Raw genomic sequence first — 18165 nt, 5'->3', positions numbered from 1 at the left:
GGGCTATGAACTTGCGGGGGTATGGATTGCTCCCAAACGAAGGCAGCAAATGACAGAAGCTGTGCTGGACATGTCTATTAGACACTCAAACATGGGTCTGTGGTGAGATGTATTAGATTGTTGGTGTTGAGAAGGCCTTTTGAGAGCCTTGGCCTAAAACTTCATTTTGCATTGAGCACCTTAAGACTCAGCAAGGTGAATGAATTGCCCAAGGTCACACATCTTAGGAGTGAGTAACAGAGCCAGCAATTGAAGAGAATCCCCCTTGCCTGCAGGACACCCACACATGCGTACATGTAATAAACTCCCCATGAGCATGCACACATATGCAGGCCTATGTCAGAAGATGGCAAGTTTATGCTGTGCACTTACTAAACAACAACTAGTTCTTTTGAGACCAGAGGGGTTGGCAATCTCTGACAGTTTCCTGTAGAAAACTTACTTAAAATCCTGACTTTTTGGGCGATGCTCTTGGGAGAAAAGTCAGCTGCAAGGGTCCGTCTGGCTTCTCGTGGGCAAGTGTTCGTGCTGCCCTTGCTTCCTGCCACAATACAAAAAGCCAAGTTCATCATGGAAGTCTGCAGAGCTGCAGGTCCCAACACCGTGTGGTAGCCTTAGAGAGAACAGAGGGAAAACAGCTTTGCAAGACAGGCTAATGCCGGGACGGGGAGTAATGGAGCCAGATAACAAGCTTTTGATTTTTCTTTTGGCTTTAATTAGCCCTTTCAAGTTACAGGCAAGTTCAGGGCCAAGAGTAGAAAGGAGGAGGCCAGAAACTCTGCACTGGGCTGGGGCTGTCTCTCCAGTCAGTCTGAAAAAGGCCAGGCTGGCGTTTAATGCACAATATCAGTTTCCTTTGATTTGGCAGATACCTGAGTTCCTTTGCTCCCACCCTCCTGTTACGATTCATTTGGAGTTGGCTCAGACCACAGGTGTTTCATGCGACATCGGCCAGGCCAGGCTCTGTGTTGCCCCGATGGCACCATTTGCAAACTCAGCTCTTCCTCAACCCATTTACAAGGCTGTTGGGTTGGTTTTCTTGTTTCCTTCCTGCCTAGGGGTGGAGAATGAACAAGATGAACTCTGGAGTTCTCTCTTGTCATGGAGTCTGACACTCCCTGAAGCCCTGTGAAGTGAGAACTCAGTCCCAGATGACCTCTGTCCTGTGGTGTTTCTGTTGTAGGAAGATGGCAGAGGGCAGGGCAAGGCCCAGGAGGTTGGCTTTTAGGACTGTGTTTTGTAGGGTAAGGGGTCCCCTGTGGGTTTTATCATAGTTACAGCTCTAAAAGCTTGAAGAAGGGATTTGACTAGCAATGAATGTCGACAGTGCTCCAGGCTGTACCAGCTCTCTAAGTTAGAATGCTCTTCCCATGGAGTTCTTCAGGCTTTTCTAGCCGTTTCCACTTCCTGAGACCCACATTCTTCCCCTGAACTCACGCCTCCAGAACTCAGAGCTGGGATCCGCATAACTCTTGGGCCACCTGCCTCCTTCACAAGATCCCAGCACCTGCTTTGGCTGTGTTCATTTGGAGGATAGGAAGGAATGGTAAGAAGAACCCCTACTACAAGGCCCCTGGTGCCAGGGAGCATCCACAGAGCACTGGGCAGGCTGGAGCCTGAGGACCAGGCAGAGGGAAAAGTCTTGGGCCATGGGGGTTGAACCTGCTGACCTGCAGCTCCCAGAGAGCTCGGCGGTGTCTCAACTTCGGGTGAATCAGGGAAGGCTGGCTGTGCTCCCATTGGAGATGAGGGCTGGTTGGCCAGGAGTGGCCTCCTCGTGGGAATGTGTTGCTGTGGATATAAACGGGCCTGTCACAAATGTACATCCCTGAGTGGGCACCGGGTGTGGAGGCTGGGGAAGCAGCTGGGGCTTTCTGGTGTTGGTGGAGGGTGGGAGCAGCAGCTTCTGCCTTCACCCTCTGAGCCATGCTTTACCCCTGTCCTGGCTTTCTCCAGCCTCAGTGGAGAGAGGTCTCCCAGAACAAGTAGGTTAGTATCTGAAAGTAACTCTAAGGATCTCATGAGGACATGGGTATGAGGGAGGTCCTAGAGGGCCTGTCAGGGCCCCAATTTGTCTTGGGACTCAGGAGACTAGAGGTCAAGCTGAGACTGATTTGCTAATGAGCACTCATGTGGTGAATGGCATTAATTTCATTTCTCAGTTTCTGTTGCTTATCCCTGGTGCATCTCTATCCCCAGCCCCTTTTGAAGGCTGCCATCCAGGCTCCCTGAGGTCCCCTGTCTGCAGAGCATGTGACAGACAGTAAGGCTGAGGAGCCCACACCTGTGATCTCTGTCATGTGCCAGGACCTTATGCAGGAGAAGGTGACGGCTCTCTGTCCTTCTCTGGGGGGGACCTGACACTCCTGACTTGGAGTGGGCAGCTGGCTGGAGAAGATGCTGGGTTTGACCAAGCACCTGGCATCCCAGAATTCCCCAGGCATAGGGTTATCTATACCTTCTCTCCTCTCTTCAGCCTCCTGGGGCAACCTCATCCAACACTAATGAACTAGCACCTCTAAATAAACTAATGAATGGAGAAACATGTACGGAGCCCTAGGAAAGGGCTTGGCAATGCACTCCCTCCTAGTGGATACCAAGCATCGTGGAATGGCATCTGTCTCCAGGAGCCCACACAGTGGAAGAGAGAGATGCACACCAGCAGGTCATTATGGCCCGGGTGATGGGAACAATGGCTGTGGTCATGGGAGTGACTGTCATTCACTCCACTTCAATCTTCCCTGACTTTGGAACCGATTGAGCCATGGGTATAGGAGTCAGATAGTCTCGGCCATAGTACTGATTAGGCGGTGTGGAGAAAGGTGGCATGGAGGAGGTGCAGAAATCAGCTTCTCGATCTCCCTGTCAAGCCTTGACCTGAGTGTCCTTCAACTAGAAAATTTGGGTCCTTGGAGCAGAAACTATCATCCAGCATCACCAACTCACACCTGTCAAACCCCAGTAGTGGGAGCAGAGGGCAGAGACCTCCCGGCTGTCTGGAAATAACATACTGGAGTTTGCATGGTACCTGATGGTTAACAAGGGCTTTCTCACACCTTTTCTTCTCCCAACAGTACTGTAGGATAATGGAAGGGCAGGCATCCTCTGCAGTTGAGGGAATGGAGGAACAGAAAACTCAAGTGTTTCACTCAAGGTCATGTAATTAGTAAACCAAAAGCTGTTCTGTATCCTAATTCTCAGCTTGGTGCTCTTCCCGTGGTGTTTCACAGGAGTGTGCTAGCGGTGTCTGGGGTGGGCAGTTCTTGGTGCAGGGACTGCCTGATATTGTAGGGCATTTGTGATCTGGGGCCCTAGAGTGCTGAGCACCAGTGGAAGTTCCCAGCCACTACAAGACTAGAAAACCTCTCACATTTCCAGAAGCCTCTCATTGAGAACCATTGCTAGACCCAGCTCCCGCCTGACTCTGGAGTTTACCCATCAGCCCTGTGTAGTCCCACAAGGGCCACACAGACACAGGAGATGGAGCTGTTTCTTTTTAACCCAAAGCTCCCCTTCCTGCCCTGCTGTGTGCATGACTGGGTGGCGACGGAGGTCCCCTTCCACGTGCCGTTCCTTTGACTCACTGGTTTCCTAGGCATGGCAGTCCTGAGCAGGAGACAGGGTCACCCCCTTGGACTTGGGCTGGCCTCACGTTCCAGTCTGGATGGTTACTCAGGTTGGTCTGGCGCCTGAGATCCTGAAACTCCACGAAAGTGAGCATCTGGAATGGCCAGGCAGGCATCCCAGGCTCCGGGGCCTGGCTTCTGCAGGTCTTCTTGGGGTGTTTTCTTTTCCCTGTCAGCAGGAAGCACAGGGCTCAGACTCGATGGGGTTGTATCCTGTTGTTTATGGCATTAGACGAGGCTTGCTCTTTCTGCTCAGCTCTTGTCCTCTCCAGACTGGGAACTCCTCCTCTTCCCCGCACCATCCCTCCTCTCTCATCTCCACTACACTTGCCACACACACCGTGGCCCATGCCACACTCACGTCCCAATAAATGCACTCATCAAAAATCTAACATATTGGTCTGAGTGCCCACCTGTCATGGCCCATGACCCTGTACTCCAGATTTCTTATTTAGCACTGGGTGCCTGACATATCACAGCCCCAATCTTTATAGAATCAAGTCTTCCCACTCTCTCTTGGAGATGGCTCCTGTCTCAGGTATTTAGGTGAAAGGCCCACCCACCTCCCTCTTTTTGGCCAGCAGGGTTTGCAGTGAAAGTCTCATCCCAGACTAGTGTACATGGTGCTTTGTGTGACAGGTGGCTGAGCCCTGGGCGATGTGTTGGGTTTGGCAGGAGCAAAGTTGAGGCTGGCTTCCTAGGCTGGATGTACTCTCCCAGGATGCCCACCCTGGAGGCCATCGGGTCAGCAGGGAGTGAGGTGGGACCCGGGAGTCACACAGGCTGAATTTTAATACAGATGGCTGCCAGGAGAGCTCAGCACAAAGTTAGGGTTGAGGATGTGTGGTCTTACAATACTGAGACGTGGACTGCATGTCATGAGCCCAAGCACAGTGGTGTACATACCCATAGCACACCCACGTGCACACACCCATTCTCTCTGTCCTTGATGTCTGTCCTCCTCATCGCTGTCTGTCTGTTGCTTCTCTGCTTCTCTCCTCTTCTTCACTCACTCACACTCTTGGTGCACGGTCCTCTCTTAGCCTTTCTCTGTCTCCCTCTTTCTGTGACTTGTTCTCCCTCACCCCACACACTCTGCTCAGCAGCAAGTACAATGAGATTTCTCTCTCTCTCTCTCACACACACACACACGCCTCATGCAGTGTGAGATAGCCCTGCCAAAATGCGAAGCCAGACCTCTTGTTCAATGGGCACGTAGACCATCCCTACTTAACAATCCAGATCTGGACTTCTGGGCCTTCCCTTCAATTCCTTTAGTCCTCATAGGGTGGCGTCTTGGCCGGGTTACTGGTCTGGAGTCAGGATCTTTGGGTCTCAGCCAGTCCCAGCTTGTGAGATGTCACTGGGCAAGCAGTTTCCCTTTTGCTTTGAATCACACATTTTATCTTCAAGAAGGAGATAATAAAAAAGTATCCTTTTAATAAAGAGTACGGAAGCTCATAAGGAAAGAGAAATATACAGATGTTAATAATGATAGACGCACAGGACACTCAAACATCTTCATAGCATCATCCTGTGTCTCCTCCTTTAATTATAATAACCACCCAAGGGGACAGAAAGGGGCATAATAATATTGCAGTGATTTCATGCTTAGAATTTTTTTTCTTCACCAATACCTGCTTTTGAGAGATTTGGGCTGTGCTTAATGCAGATGTGATGTTTGGTATCTCAGGCCCTAGGATGTGCTCCAGTTGCCTTTATTATTATTATTTCCCCTTCCCCTCCCCCTCCCCCTCCCCCTCCTTCTCCTTCTCCTTCTCCTTCTTCTTTTGAGACAGTGTTTCACTCTTGTTGCCCAGGCTGGAGTGCAATGGCACGATCTTGGCTCACTGCAACCCCTGCCTCCCAGGTTCAAGCGATTCTCCTGCCTCAGCCTCCCGAGTAGCTGGGATTACAGGCATGCGCCACCATGACCAGCTAATTTTTGTATTTTTAGTAGAGACAGGGTTTCATCATGCTAGTCAAGCTGGTTTCAAGCTCCTGACAGGTGATCCATCCACCTCAGCCTCCCTTCAATTGCCTTCCTTTCTATATAGCACAGGTTATGAATGATAAGAGAATGCATTTGGATGACAAGACACGTTTTGAGCCAGTGCTTGCTGTTGTTACCTTCACATGTCCCTTAGGTTTTGTAATGTAGAAGGGAAGGACTGCACATCACCGCATCAGGCTTGTTTCTTTTATCAAGAAAGTCAGTGGAGAGAAGGAGAAAGAGACAACTGAGAGAGCCCTTCTCCATCTGGCATCTCAATTTACATGTTTTCCCTAGTGTGTGTGGCCCTATGGGCAGGAAACGGGGTCAGTGGGAGAGAAGCAGCCCACTCCCTTCCCTAGTCTCTGTGTCATTACTGTGTCTCCGTCAGTGTTCCAAAATATAATGGGATTTGTTCAGCTGATTTATCCTCCACACAGGCAACATTACCCAGACCCACACCCAGACTCGAGGAGCAAGAGAGGAAGATACATGGCCATGAGAGTGGGGCTAATAAAATTTATTTCCACTAATGAGGGAATGACCTACCCTATAACTCAGCCTGGGGAGCAGGGCCACTGCTTCCCAGCACCCACCAGAAAACACACAAACTTAATCATCATGGTGTTTCTCACTTCAGTGACAGCCCTTGTGGCTGCTGAGTCTGCCTGCCGTAGACTCTGGCAGGGAGAGTGGGATTTGGGATTGATGGACTGGTGGCATGGGATTTATCTGCCCCTGACAGGTAGCCACTGGGGTTCTCTGGAGCTAAAGTACAAAAGGAGAGAGGTGGCACCCCGGTAGGTTTTGGTTGTTACCATTCGCAATGCTGAGAAACTTCCCTGGGATTTCCCATGGGTCTGGTGTTGGTTGCTAAACCAGCCCCCAGGGATAATGCCATCTGCAGAATTCCAATTCTCTTGGTAGGCTGGCCTAGAGCTCTGGCCTGTCCAGATTATTCCCAGGGCATGGCCCTGTCTGCTTCTCAGAGGGAGGAACACGAGGCTCTTGGCAGCTAAGCTAATGAGGAGAAGGTCATGGGTTCAACCCCTAGGATTCTGAGCTGAAGCTTGTCTCTGGCTGCTATGCTCAGCAACCCCTAGAAGGGGTGTACTGCTAAAGCTCAGTATTGGTTACAGCCTGGCCTGCAGAATGTGTGCTTGGCTTAATGCCCTTCTCCAGGGAAAACTGGTCAATTTGGTGACATTAGTTCCCTATTAGAAGGATAGCTTGCTTTCATCATGAATGAAAGACCACTTAGATATCTGGTGGGCTTGGGCCACAGATGGTCCCAAAACACACATAGAAACTTCAAAATGAGTATTGAAAGAAGTGTTGCTTTTAGCAAATGGCTTTCATCATTCCATAGGTAGTTAAATGCTCTCATTTAATGAATATTTGCATCAAAATCCCCAGCCCCACCTCCGAAAACACAATGACTTCCTACCCTGTTTTCTGGTCTGCTCTCCTCCTTTTTGAGATGCCCAGAAGCAAAGCTCTTGGTTCTTGAGAACTGGGGCCATATGATAGTCCCCACTTATCCTTGGGAGATGCATTCCAAGTCCCCCAGTGGATGCCTGAAACCGCAGGTAGTCCCGAACCCCATATATACTGTGTTTTTTCCCATGCATACTGTCATCATTTGGCTATGTCCCCATCCAGATCTCATCGTGAAGTCCCACATGTTGTGGGAGGGACCTGGTGGGAGGTAATTGAATCATGGCGGCAGGACTTTCCCATGCTGTTTTCGTGATAGTGAATACATCTTATGAGATCTGAGGATATTATAAGGGGGTGTTTCCCTGCATACGCTCTCTCTTTTTGCCTGCTGCCATCCATGTAAGACCTGTCTTGCTCCTCCTTGCCTTCTGCCATGATTGTGAGGCCTCCCCAGCTATGTGGAAATGTAAGTCCATCAAATTTTTTCTTCCAAGTCTCCGGTATGTCTCTATCAGCAAATGGACTAATACACATACATACCTATGATAAAGTTTAATTTATCAATCAGGCACAGTAAAACATTAACAGTAATATAATCATAAAATAGAACAGTTTTAACAATATACTATAATAAAAGTTATGTGAACATTGTCTCCTCTGTCTCTCAAAAATCCCCTGTTGTGCTCTACTCTTCTATTTTTGGGCAGTGGTTGATCTGAAGCTGCGGTAACTGAAACCATGGAAAGTGAAGCCAAGGATCGGGGGAACTACTATAATTTGTTGGGTTGTTTTTCTAACCCCAATACACTTTTCTCTAAGCCCCTGCAATGATGTGTTTGTCTAACTGAGTTGTTGTGACTGTGGCTTGCTGGCTCTCCCTCTCTTTCTCTTACACATTCGTTTTCCCTACAATCTCATTGAAAAAGACAACAGAAAGAATCATTCTGGGACGAAGCATTAGTAACCGAGTGTATGAGCCCTCGCTCCAGCACTGTTTCCATGGCCTGTGCTCACAACCAGGGTGCAGGGGTCAACTTTCACCTATTATAGGACTTCTCTGGCTTGCTTTCAAGAGACTTCAATCTCATAGGGCCAGCGTGGGTCCTGTGTCTGAAGGTCACGTGTCTGAAGGCAGACCTTCCAGGGAGGGCTAGGAGTCATAAAAGAGAAAGTTTAGGCATTAAAGTAAAGCAATCAGAGGATTGGATAGTCAGGTCTTTTTGATTTCTTCTTTGTTACAAAATCATCACTCAAGCATATGGAAATATCTTATAGAATAATAGGCTTTCTGAGGAGCTAAACCTAAGCCTACTAGAGACTCCCAGAGATATTTCTACCTCCCTGTGGACACTCTCCACTTACCTCTACCCCTGAGGAGGTAGTGTGGAGTAAACACGACGTCATCTCAAGGGGTGGATGCATTTTCTGTATTTATGAACACCTTAGGGGTCAGCCGTCATATCTGAGATATGGTTCCCAATAAGTGGGTGATCATTATCTGTCTGTACTGCAGAGCTTTACAACTGGAGCCTGCATTTAGATATGAGCTATTACAGTTCATCTGATCAATATCTCCCTTTAAAAAGAAATCCCACATGTGTAATTCACTGATTCCCCATTTCCAGTGGAGGTGTGCTATGGTCAGCTCCCAGGATATGTGTATGTGTGTGCGCGCACGTGTGTGTGCACGTGTGTGTGTGTGTGTGTGCGTGCGCAAGTGTGCATAAGTAATTAATGGGGAGAAATTTAGGGCTGCTTAACACGAAGAATATAAAGACCTTTTCTTTTCTGTATCAATAGGCAGCTCATGGGCTTCCCTTCCCTTTTTCTCCTAACTTGAATTTCTTTTCAAAATGTCATTTCTCACTTTCCTTTGGGATGCACAGACCCAGGAAAGGAAGAAGCCCAGCTTAAGTGAGTGGTCAGGGGCCTCCTTGGGAGGGGAGAGTAGGTTGCTTCCAGTTTCTGGAGATGGCAGAGCACTCATCCCTGGCACTGGGAAAGGGAATGGACACGTAGGCTCTTCCCCAGCAGTCCCCTGCCTTCCTCTGATCCTGGAATAGATTGTCTTTGGGACCACCCTCTAACAACCCCAGAGGAAACCCCTGCTTAGGATCAGTTTTTTAGCCGTGTGTGGTGGCTCATGCCTATAGTCTCAGCATTTTGGGAGGCCAAGGCAGGCGGATCACAAGGTCAGGAGTTCAAGACCAGCCTGGCCAACATAGTGAAACCCCTGTCTCTACTAAAAATAAAAAAAATTAGCTGGGTGTAGTGGCAGGTGCCTGTAGTCCCAGCTACTTGAGAGGCTGAGGCAGGAGAATTGCTTGAACCTGGCAGGTGGAGGTTGCAGTGAGCCAAGATTGTGCCACTGCACTCCACTCTGGTAACAGAGCAGGATTCCATCTAAAAAAAAAAAAAAAAAATTCAGGTTTTTTGTTTTGTTTTCTCTCTCACCAGGAATTTGGGGTTTTGGTACCTATTTTCTCAGCAACTTGATAGGTAACCAGGGGAGGCACCTCACTCTCCAGGCCCCAGTGTCCCCTTCTGTAAAATGGGGCTGTTGGATTTTATGATCCTGAGTTATTTTCCACATCTGAAATATGATGTGTGAAAGAGGGGCAGAATACTGTTTCATAAGCCAGAGAACTTGAATGTGAGCCCAAACCTCGCCTCTTCCTCAAAGTCATGCCTGCTCCCCAAGGCAGTTGGTGGCCCACTCTCTGGACTCCCCCAGGCATATAACTGAAGCAGGCCCCAGGTGGCTTTGTCTACTCATGGCCCAGGTCTGTCCATCCCCACACTGGGAAAGAGGCAGTTCTTTGGGGCAGAAACTGAGACTTTTTCATCTTTATATTCTTAGGGGCTCACCTAGTGCTTGGGGCTTAGGTTTTTCATAAATGTTCTTAAGCAAATTAGTAAGTGAGGAAAAGTAAATAGCATTGTCTTCATCTAGTGCCTATTTCCCTTGCTGAACGCAGGGAGTTCCAGTAGCCCAAGGAACCACAGTTTTGGTAGGAAAAGGTTGGTCTAAAGATCCAGTTGGCCCCACCATGGGTGAGCTTGGGAAAATCTCTGATGTCTTCTTACCCTATGCAATGGACAGGAGTGGGGACTTCCCAGCTGTGGAGGAGCATGAGGCTAGATGACACTTTTCCATTCAGGAAGGGCAGGAGAGCTGGTTTTCTCCCAGATGAGAGAAATCCTCTCTCTCCTGGACCACAGGAGTTGCCCACATAGCAATGGGAAGACCAGATCTGATTTTGTCTTCCATCCTGGGGCTCAGATGGCTGCTGCTGCCCCAGAGCAGCAGGGCAGGTACATAGGTGGCTGGAGGAGTTGGCTGCATGGCACATCCCTGCTGGTCACCTGGTCTGCCTCTTCAGGATCAGCTTAGGATGTTTGTAAACAGTGGATGCCTGCGGTAAGAGGGCAGCCTGTGGCTATGGAAGAGACTGTGTCCCAGAGCTAAGCTAATTGGCCCACAGGGGGATGGACCTGCTGACCTTCACCTCATTAGCACTGCATTTGGGCCATTGGGCTCTGGCTTGGTTCTGACCTTTCCGTAATAAGGACTCAATGTGAGGTTTCTGCAAAGGTGGGGCAAGCCAGGGCCAGGGCTAAAACAGCTTCGCTTGGCAGAGGAGGTGCTATCAGGACTCACACCAGGGGCTGTGCAGGCTGGGGTCAGGGGAGGATTTGGGGATCGGGGCCCACCCTGCCTCATCACCTGTGGCCTTCAAGATAGATTGATGTGGCTGTCAGAGTGGGTGATATTTGGTTCCTTAAGAGTGTGTCATTGAGGCCTAGGGTTGGGGGTGATGTCTAGAGTTCTTGGGGAGATCCCCCCACTCTTCCCCAGGTCTACCTCCTCCTCCAGCCCTTCCCAGGGAGTCTCCACAGAGACCACCAGACATTTCTGGGGTCCTTGGGCAGTGACTTTGCAGCTCTGCCCCCGAGCCTGGGGAACTGCTGGAGGAAGGACACCGTCTGCATTTAAAGTCCCCTTTTCATGGAGATGATAGAGCTTTTCAGAGTGCCAGTCTCTCTGCAGAGTGGGAGCAATTTCCCTGTAATTGGTAAAGTAACCGTAACTGCTCTGTCATTTGTATGTGGTGACATGTAATTGCATGGTAACCTTTGCTGCGGTGCACGAGGGAAGCACCATGAGCTATTAGATTGTAATTCGGAGTGTCAGCTCCAGCTCCCCACACCACCTCCACCACCGCCACACTGCATGGCAGGCCCCCGGGGAGGCTGCTGTGAGGGCTCTCTGCATTCAGGTCCAGCTCAGGGTCCTGCTCCCAAGTGGGGATGCTAGGCACATGCTGTGTTCTGTAGTGCCCTCAGCTAGGAAGGGCCCTCCATGGTGATCTAGGCCAGTGCTTCTCAAACCTTAGCAAGAGGGGGTTGGAATCACCTGGAGAGGTGTGAAGATGAAGATATCTCAGCCCCCACTCAAGACTTTTTAATTCAATATGTCTGGGGTGGAGCTCAAGAATTTGCATTTCTAATGAATAGCGCTCAATCTTCTGGATCTGAGACCATTACCCTGCTCCTTCAGTCAGCTTTGTGATCAAATGTCTATCTGATTCTGGAAGATATTTGGGAAGAACTACCTTTGCTATTTCATCTTCACAACATTAGCCCCTTTAATCTTGATGATACCTCTGAGATAGATACCGTGAACTTCCTCAAAGATGCTGAGACCCGCAGAAGACATCTGACCCATCTAATGACAACAAACAATGAGTGAACACTCCCATAGAATTAAGTGCCAAACATTGTTCTGTATGTTTTAAATTATTTAATCCTCACCACAGTATGACAAAGTATGTACTATTATAATAATCCCCATTCTACAGGTAACAAATTAAGGCACAGAGAGGTTAAGTGACTTTCTCAAGGTCACAGGATTAAGTGGCAGAGTTGATATTCAAACCTAAGCACTTTGGTTCTGGTTCAGTACTGTTAGCCACTGTGAAGCTCAGGCTTTTATTTGTCTATCTATGCAACCATCCATCCATCCATCCATCCACCCATCCACCCATCTATCCATCCATCGTATTAGCCTATTACAAGCCAGGCACTAAGCTAGGGGTACAAAGATGCATAAAACGTGGCCCCTGTGCTTGAACTCATAGTCCTTGGAGCACAGTGGATCAGCCGTCTTAATTTGCACCCCATGCATTCTATGAGGACATTTGAGCCAGTGAAAAAAAGATCCAGTGTCCTCTGGATAGGGACCCAGAGAGTGTGGCCCTCTCAGGGCTTCTAGGTCTGTCCACAGGGTTGTCCAAGTGGGCTCCATATAAATTCTCATGTAATGGGCCCTTATTTCCTTTCCTTGTGAGAGTAGAGTTGCTCTCTAATAAACAAGGGTTATCATAACCATGGCCGAACATTTTGTGTATTTGTGGAGTGACAGGAGGCCAGCCCCGGGCCTAGGGCACGGCTGGGCTCCTGGTAATAGCAGAGTCCAGACCTGGCTCCTCTGGCTGTGGCTCTAATCTCACTGTTAATGGGGCCCAGGGGAAGGCTCAGCCAGGGCTGGAGCAAACATTCTCTTCCCCCATCACCCAGGTGCTCAGGAAGCCACATCAACCCTCGCCTGTTGAAGGCTTTCACCAATTAGCCTCCCCTTCCCGGGCCCAGGCAGCCCTGGCATCTGTTCCCTACACGTCCACCTCCCAGGTCTGCAGGCCCTGGGGGACCCTCCCTCCTCTTGCTTCAGGTACTGTAATTAGCTGGTGGTTTCAGCTCAGACCCAGCAATGCATACTGTGTTTGCAGTGCATGCTGTGGTCGAGAGGCATGCTAGGGCCACACCCTGCAGCCATTCTACCCCTGTTCCAGGCAGGATTTCTATACACAAAAAATCAACACGAAATATCTTACATTGAAGTGCTTCCCAGCTCACCAGGTGCCATCGCTCCTATAAGCTTACCCACTCTATAGCCAAGGAAAGTCAGGTTAGAAAACAGTAGGAGCAAGTTGTGCAATTGGGAAGCAGCTGAGCTGCCATTTGAACCCAAGTCCTGTGATTTTTCCACTGTTTCAATCTTAAAAATCCCTCCCCCATCACCCCAGATTCAAGGAAACAAAGAGCAGGGCCACCTCCTGCCACAGCTGGGGGACCTCAGCAATCATGAAGACCTGGATGGTGCTTGGTCAAAGGGCTCAATGGTACCTTTATCACTTGGGGCCCCAATCAGAGAGAGAGAAGCCAAGCCACGGGGAAACTTAGGGAGAAATCTGTCATTGTCCCAGATCTCGCCTGGGCTTCTTGCTGCGTGAGGTTCTGCAGAGGAAGAGAGTCACAGGTCCCTGACTTTCTGGTGAGTGAATGATGTAACCAGCCAGATGTATACTCTCTTTTTGTACATGGCTGTTGATGTGCTTGTGTCGTGCCCAGCCAAGGGGAAGAATCGTATTCAGTAATCCTGACCACTCAGAAATGCAATTTTGGGAGCTGAGAGGCCTGAAGCCTCCTCAGGCTAATGAGGCCTATGTTTGTGGCAGAGGTGGGGGGGAAATGTGAAACATGGACTCCCTTTCTCCCTGCCTCAGTGTCCCCACCCTGTGCAGTGTGAACAATCATTCAGCCACATCTACTGGGAAAATGGATCATAATGGGTGATGTACAGAATTTGCGATGGCAGAGGTCCCTGCAGCACAGTTTAGGCCTGAGAAAGTTGGGGATGCGAACTCCTTGTGAATCAGGAGCAGGAACATTCAACAGCCACGAGGACGCCTAGCACCCCAGGCTGCCCTTGGAAGGCCTGGCAGGTTGCCGTGATCATATCCAGCAGGCACAGGGCATCTTCTCCCCTTTGCCTGGATTTGTCCTTCCTCTCTTCTACTCCTCCCTTTCACCCTCTGCCTCCTGTCTCCTTCCCCATCTCCTTATTTAGGGAAGCGTGGTAAAGATCAGACTAAATCTTGAACACTCACTTGTAAATTTGACTCCTATAATTTTTTGTTTGTTTTTTTAGTAGAGACAGTGTTGGTCTCAAACTCCTGACCTCAGATGATCTGCCTGTCTCTGGCGGGATTACAGGCGTGAGCCACCATGCCTGGCCAATAATTTTTCTTTTTCTTTTTTTTTTTTTAAGGGAAGGGGAGAGAGCTGTGTTTGGCCTGGGCTGGTGGACCAGGCCACACAAGAGAGGCCAGAGGCTATCAAAGTCCTGGAGAGGACGTCTGCTCTGCACTGGCCTGCTCAGGCTTGCCCGTGCTCTCCCCATTTTCGCTCTGACTGTCCCTACCCTGTAGGAAGAAGGGGAGCCGTCAGAGAGGCTTCAGATGCTCAGCAGGTCACCTTCTCTGGAGGGATAGTGCCTGCCTGCACTTCTTCTGGGAGGGAGTGGAGGAGTCTGCTGGGGCCAGGTGAACGCCTGTGGCCTGGTTTCACACACTCCCTGGCAAGAGCCTGCCTGCTGTTCTCCAGATGCCCTTTCCTTTGGCCGGATTGAAGCCTTTAAAAAAGTGACACCTTGTATTTTATTTCACCCCTTTCTCTGCAAAGTCCAAAGACATTTACAGGCACGAGTGCAATAGGCTTTATGGTAGCCCATCAAAGAGTGGGGATTGTTTCCGTCATCTTTATAGAGCAGAAAATAAAAGCACAGGAAAACGGAGTAACTCTTCTGAGACCACATAGCCCTTCCAAGACACGGTGGAAAATTCACCCCAGAGGGGTGCGTGTGAGACCCAAGCTGCTTGTAGGGAGTGCCGAGGGCTTTTCACCCGCTACTGCCAGGGTCTTCACCACTCCCTAGCACCACAGAGCCCAGCTGAGATCGTTTCAAGGGGGACCTGACGGCCCGGTATAAAAAAGAGAGATTCCACTGGGAATACAGTGAGGGAACTGGCCCCAAAGCTTTCTGACTTCTGAAATTATACTTCCTGGAGTCAGGAGCAAGCGAGTCAGGGTCAGTATCTCACAGGATATCTGGAGAATATTCTCTTTAAGGAACATTAGTAGGTGTTCCAGTCAAAATGGTTTAGCGGCTGGGTGCAGGGGCTCACACCCGTAATGCTAGCACTTTGGGAGGCTGAGGGTGGTGGTTGCTTGAGCTCAGGGGTTTGAGACCAGCCGGGGTAACATGATGAAATACTGTCTCTACAAAAAACACAAAAATTTAGCCAGGCATGGTAGCACATGCTTGTGGTCCCAGCTACTCGGGAGGCTGAGGTGGGAGGATTGCTTGAGCCTGGGAAGTCAAGGCTGCAGTGAGCCATTGTCATGTCACTGCACTCCAGCCTGGGTGACAGAGTGAGACCCTGTCTCAAAAAAAAAACAAAACGAAAAAAGGTTCAGTGAATAAAATGTTTAGGAGAGGCTGAGATAAGGTTAAACATATTTTTTCTTAAAAATACTTTTCAGACCTTTCACATAACTAATCGTTATGAATCTCTTAGATGGTGTTAAAAGGCTTTCTAGAAATTTGCCTGCAGAGCCCTTTTGTGCAGAGCATATCGGGGACCTGGGTTTCCATGGATGGCACTTTGGGAAGTGCTGGTGTAGGCATGGCAGGGCCAGGGCTGCCCTTCTTCACAATGCTCTAAGAGACACAGGGAGCCTGAGGTCGGAGCTCATAAGGCACCAGCTGTGGCACATTGAGTTGAATCAGCACATTCCTTCCCCCATTGCTCCTTTCCCCAGCTGATTGCCTGCACATGCCTCTGTTGTGCTAGTGCTACTTACATGCTAATATTTTCAGTTCCCTAGTCTACACTTTTGAGTCCTCATGTGTGTGTCTGCTCCAGATATGGAGACCACACCCCTCTTCTGTATAGATACAAAGACCACATTCCTCTTTGTGTAAGATACGGAGACCACATCCCTCTTGTGCCTAAGCAGAGTGGCCTGGAGCCCCTGCTCATCTGGGCTGACCCAGGGCTTTTCCACGTGAGGATGATGATGATAATAATGATGGACAAAGCTCCCAAGATGGCGCTGGGAGGGCTTAGATGAGGGGCAGGGACGCACAGATTATGGGGAAAGGAGACCTGCGGATCTGTGTTTTCTGCCATGTCGCTGCACCTGCCCACTCAGGTGACTCTTCACAGGTCACCTAGTTTCTTTGGAGTGACGTTTTTCATGTAAGAAAGAGGGATTGTTACCAGATGATTCATCTCTAAGGCTTCTTCTACCTCCATAGTTTCCTGACTTAATATCTCTGCCAGTTTCCTTGACGCTCCCTTCTAATTTTTCTCTGTTTAAAATTTTCAGCTCTTAACCATTGATGATAACTTCTGTGGCCTGGACATGAATGCCCCCCTGGGAGTGTCCGACATGGTGCGTGGGATTCCCGTCTTCACGGAGGACAGGGACCGCATGACGTCTGTCATCGCATATGTCTACAAGAACCACTCTCTGGCCTTTGTGGGCACCAAAAGTGGCAAGCTGAAGAAGGTAGGAATGAGGTGCAGTCCTTTTGGTTACTGTGAAGACAGTCTGCCCCTCCTGGGCTGGACATTATCTTAACGCCTTTTTGCTACCTTGGGTGTGTGGGCAGGTGATACAGATTTGAGCTAAGGAGACACGCTGCTGTTGAGGTCATGATGATCCTCTCTGCCTCTGTGCTGAGGTTGCGGGGTGAGTGTGTGGATTCACCTCCTCCCTAGAGCTGGTGTGCACATGAGAGGTGTCAGACCAGCCTTGTATGGTTGTTCTAAATTGTGCATACTGTGTTCAATTTGGGCTTGTGCCCTTAAGGCAAAGGCTTTATTAGGTCTGAGCAACTGAGGAAGGTGGGCAGGGGGAAGGGACATGCCTGTTCCCCTTGCTCCAGCCCTTCTGGCTGCTGCATCATCTGGAATGCATTCAGGGAACAGATGGAGGAAAGTGCAGACCTGTTAAAGTTGCAAATGGGGCCCAGAGCCAAGTTGTGGGCTGAGAAAACCACGGGTGTGATGGGAGCATGAAAATTGCTCTGGTGAGGTCAGATGGTATGATCTGGGGTCCTGACCTTTCTCCTGCATCTTCCGGAAGCTGGCAGGTTCTGGGGTCCTGGGTGATCTTGGCTCATCAGCTGTGTTGGGAGCAGTCATCTGCCCAGGGATGTTTTGTGCTCAGGCTTCTCATCTCGTGAGTTGGAGCTGGCCCTGTAGTTCATGCCCTTCTTGATTGGGTTAAAAGCCCTTCTGAGATGGTAGGCAGGAGGTCCTGTTTCCTGTTGGCCAATAATTGCATTTTAGTCCTTTCCCAGGAAATATTGATAATTCCATGTGCAGCTCTTGCTTGCTTTATTTTGGCCTCTCTTGGAGTTCTCTGGACATTGTGTGATTCAGATTGAGTAAAGATTGAGACTGAGCCTTAATCCCTCCATTTCCTTTTGCCATATTTCTGGCTGCTAGCTCTGGATGGTCAAGGGGAAATGTTCTGGGCATATTTAGAGGACTATGCCTATTTTACCATCCAACAATGTAACAGCCCAGCAATCATTTCTTCTGGCATCTCTGTGAACAGGTGGTGTGTCTGGAATGGGAGCATGTGGAGGACAAGAGGTGGGCACCCCAGAGTGTGTCTGTGACTTGGGAACTTGTGTGTGGAGTTGTTCTGGGGTAATGACTGGGAAAGAAAACAATGAGCACTGGGGAAACACCATGGTACTCTGCAAGAATGGTGTCCATGATGTACCACACAGCAGGTGCTGCCCAGGAGGAAGTAACCGCCTAATTTGAGTGGACCACCTTCAGTGTCACAACTAAAAAACAGCAAAACCATCGCGTACGCATCTTTAAGAATTGCATTTCATAATTCCCTGCAAAGAATTCTATTTCATACCTCTGTTCTGTGATGAAAATAGTAAACACAATGGAATCTTTCCTTGCTACCTCGGACTCCTCGTGATTTTTGTTCACATATTGAACTGAGTTTTGTGGATGCCCAGGGAAGACGCTGCGAGGCATGGGCATGTTATCCCCACACAGCTCCTGTGTCTGATTTTTGCCGCCTTCCTGGGTCTTCCTCTCGTGCACTTGGCCACTCATCACTTCCAGTTGCTGCCAGGAATCCTGGTTGACTTCAGCACCTTTCCTCCTCCCTCATTCTGCAGCTTCCAGCTTTGGCGAGCTAGGAAACCAGATAGCCAAACTCTGA

The 18165-nt window shown here is 49.4% G+C and overlaps 1 protein-coding gene across 3 annotated transcripts in view; it reads left to right on the top strand.

Annotated features, from left to right (window-relative positions):
* The window catches only part of PLXNA4 (plexin A4), a 457179-nt gene that overhangs the window by 73953 nt on the left and 365061 nt on the right, over positions 1 to 18165 (top strand). For all 3 annotated transcript variants that reach the window (XM_055284053.2, XM_055284054.2, XM_055284056.2), the window contains exon 3: positions 16294 to 16476. In XM_055284053.2, the coding sequence (XP_055140028.1) occupies positions 16294 to 16476 (183 nt within the window). The remainder of the gene's footprint in view (positions 1 to 16293; positions 16477 to 18165) is intronic.

Source organism: Symphalangus syndactylus, chromosome 6 (genome assembly GCF_028878055.3).
Source record: "Symphalangus syndactylus isolate Jambi chromosome 6, NHGRI_mSymSyn1-v2.1_pri, whole genome shotgun sequence".
Classification (NCBI taxonomy): domain Eukaryota; kingdom Metazoa; phylum Chordata; class Mammalia; order Primates; family Hylobatidae; genus Symphalangus; species Symphalangus syndactylus.
The sequence above is the reverse complement of the archived record's forward strand: the minus strand, read 5'-3'. Positions and strand labels throughout refer to the sequence as shown.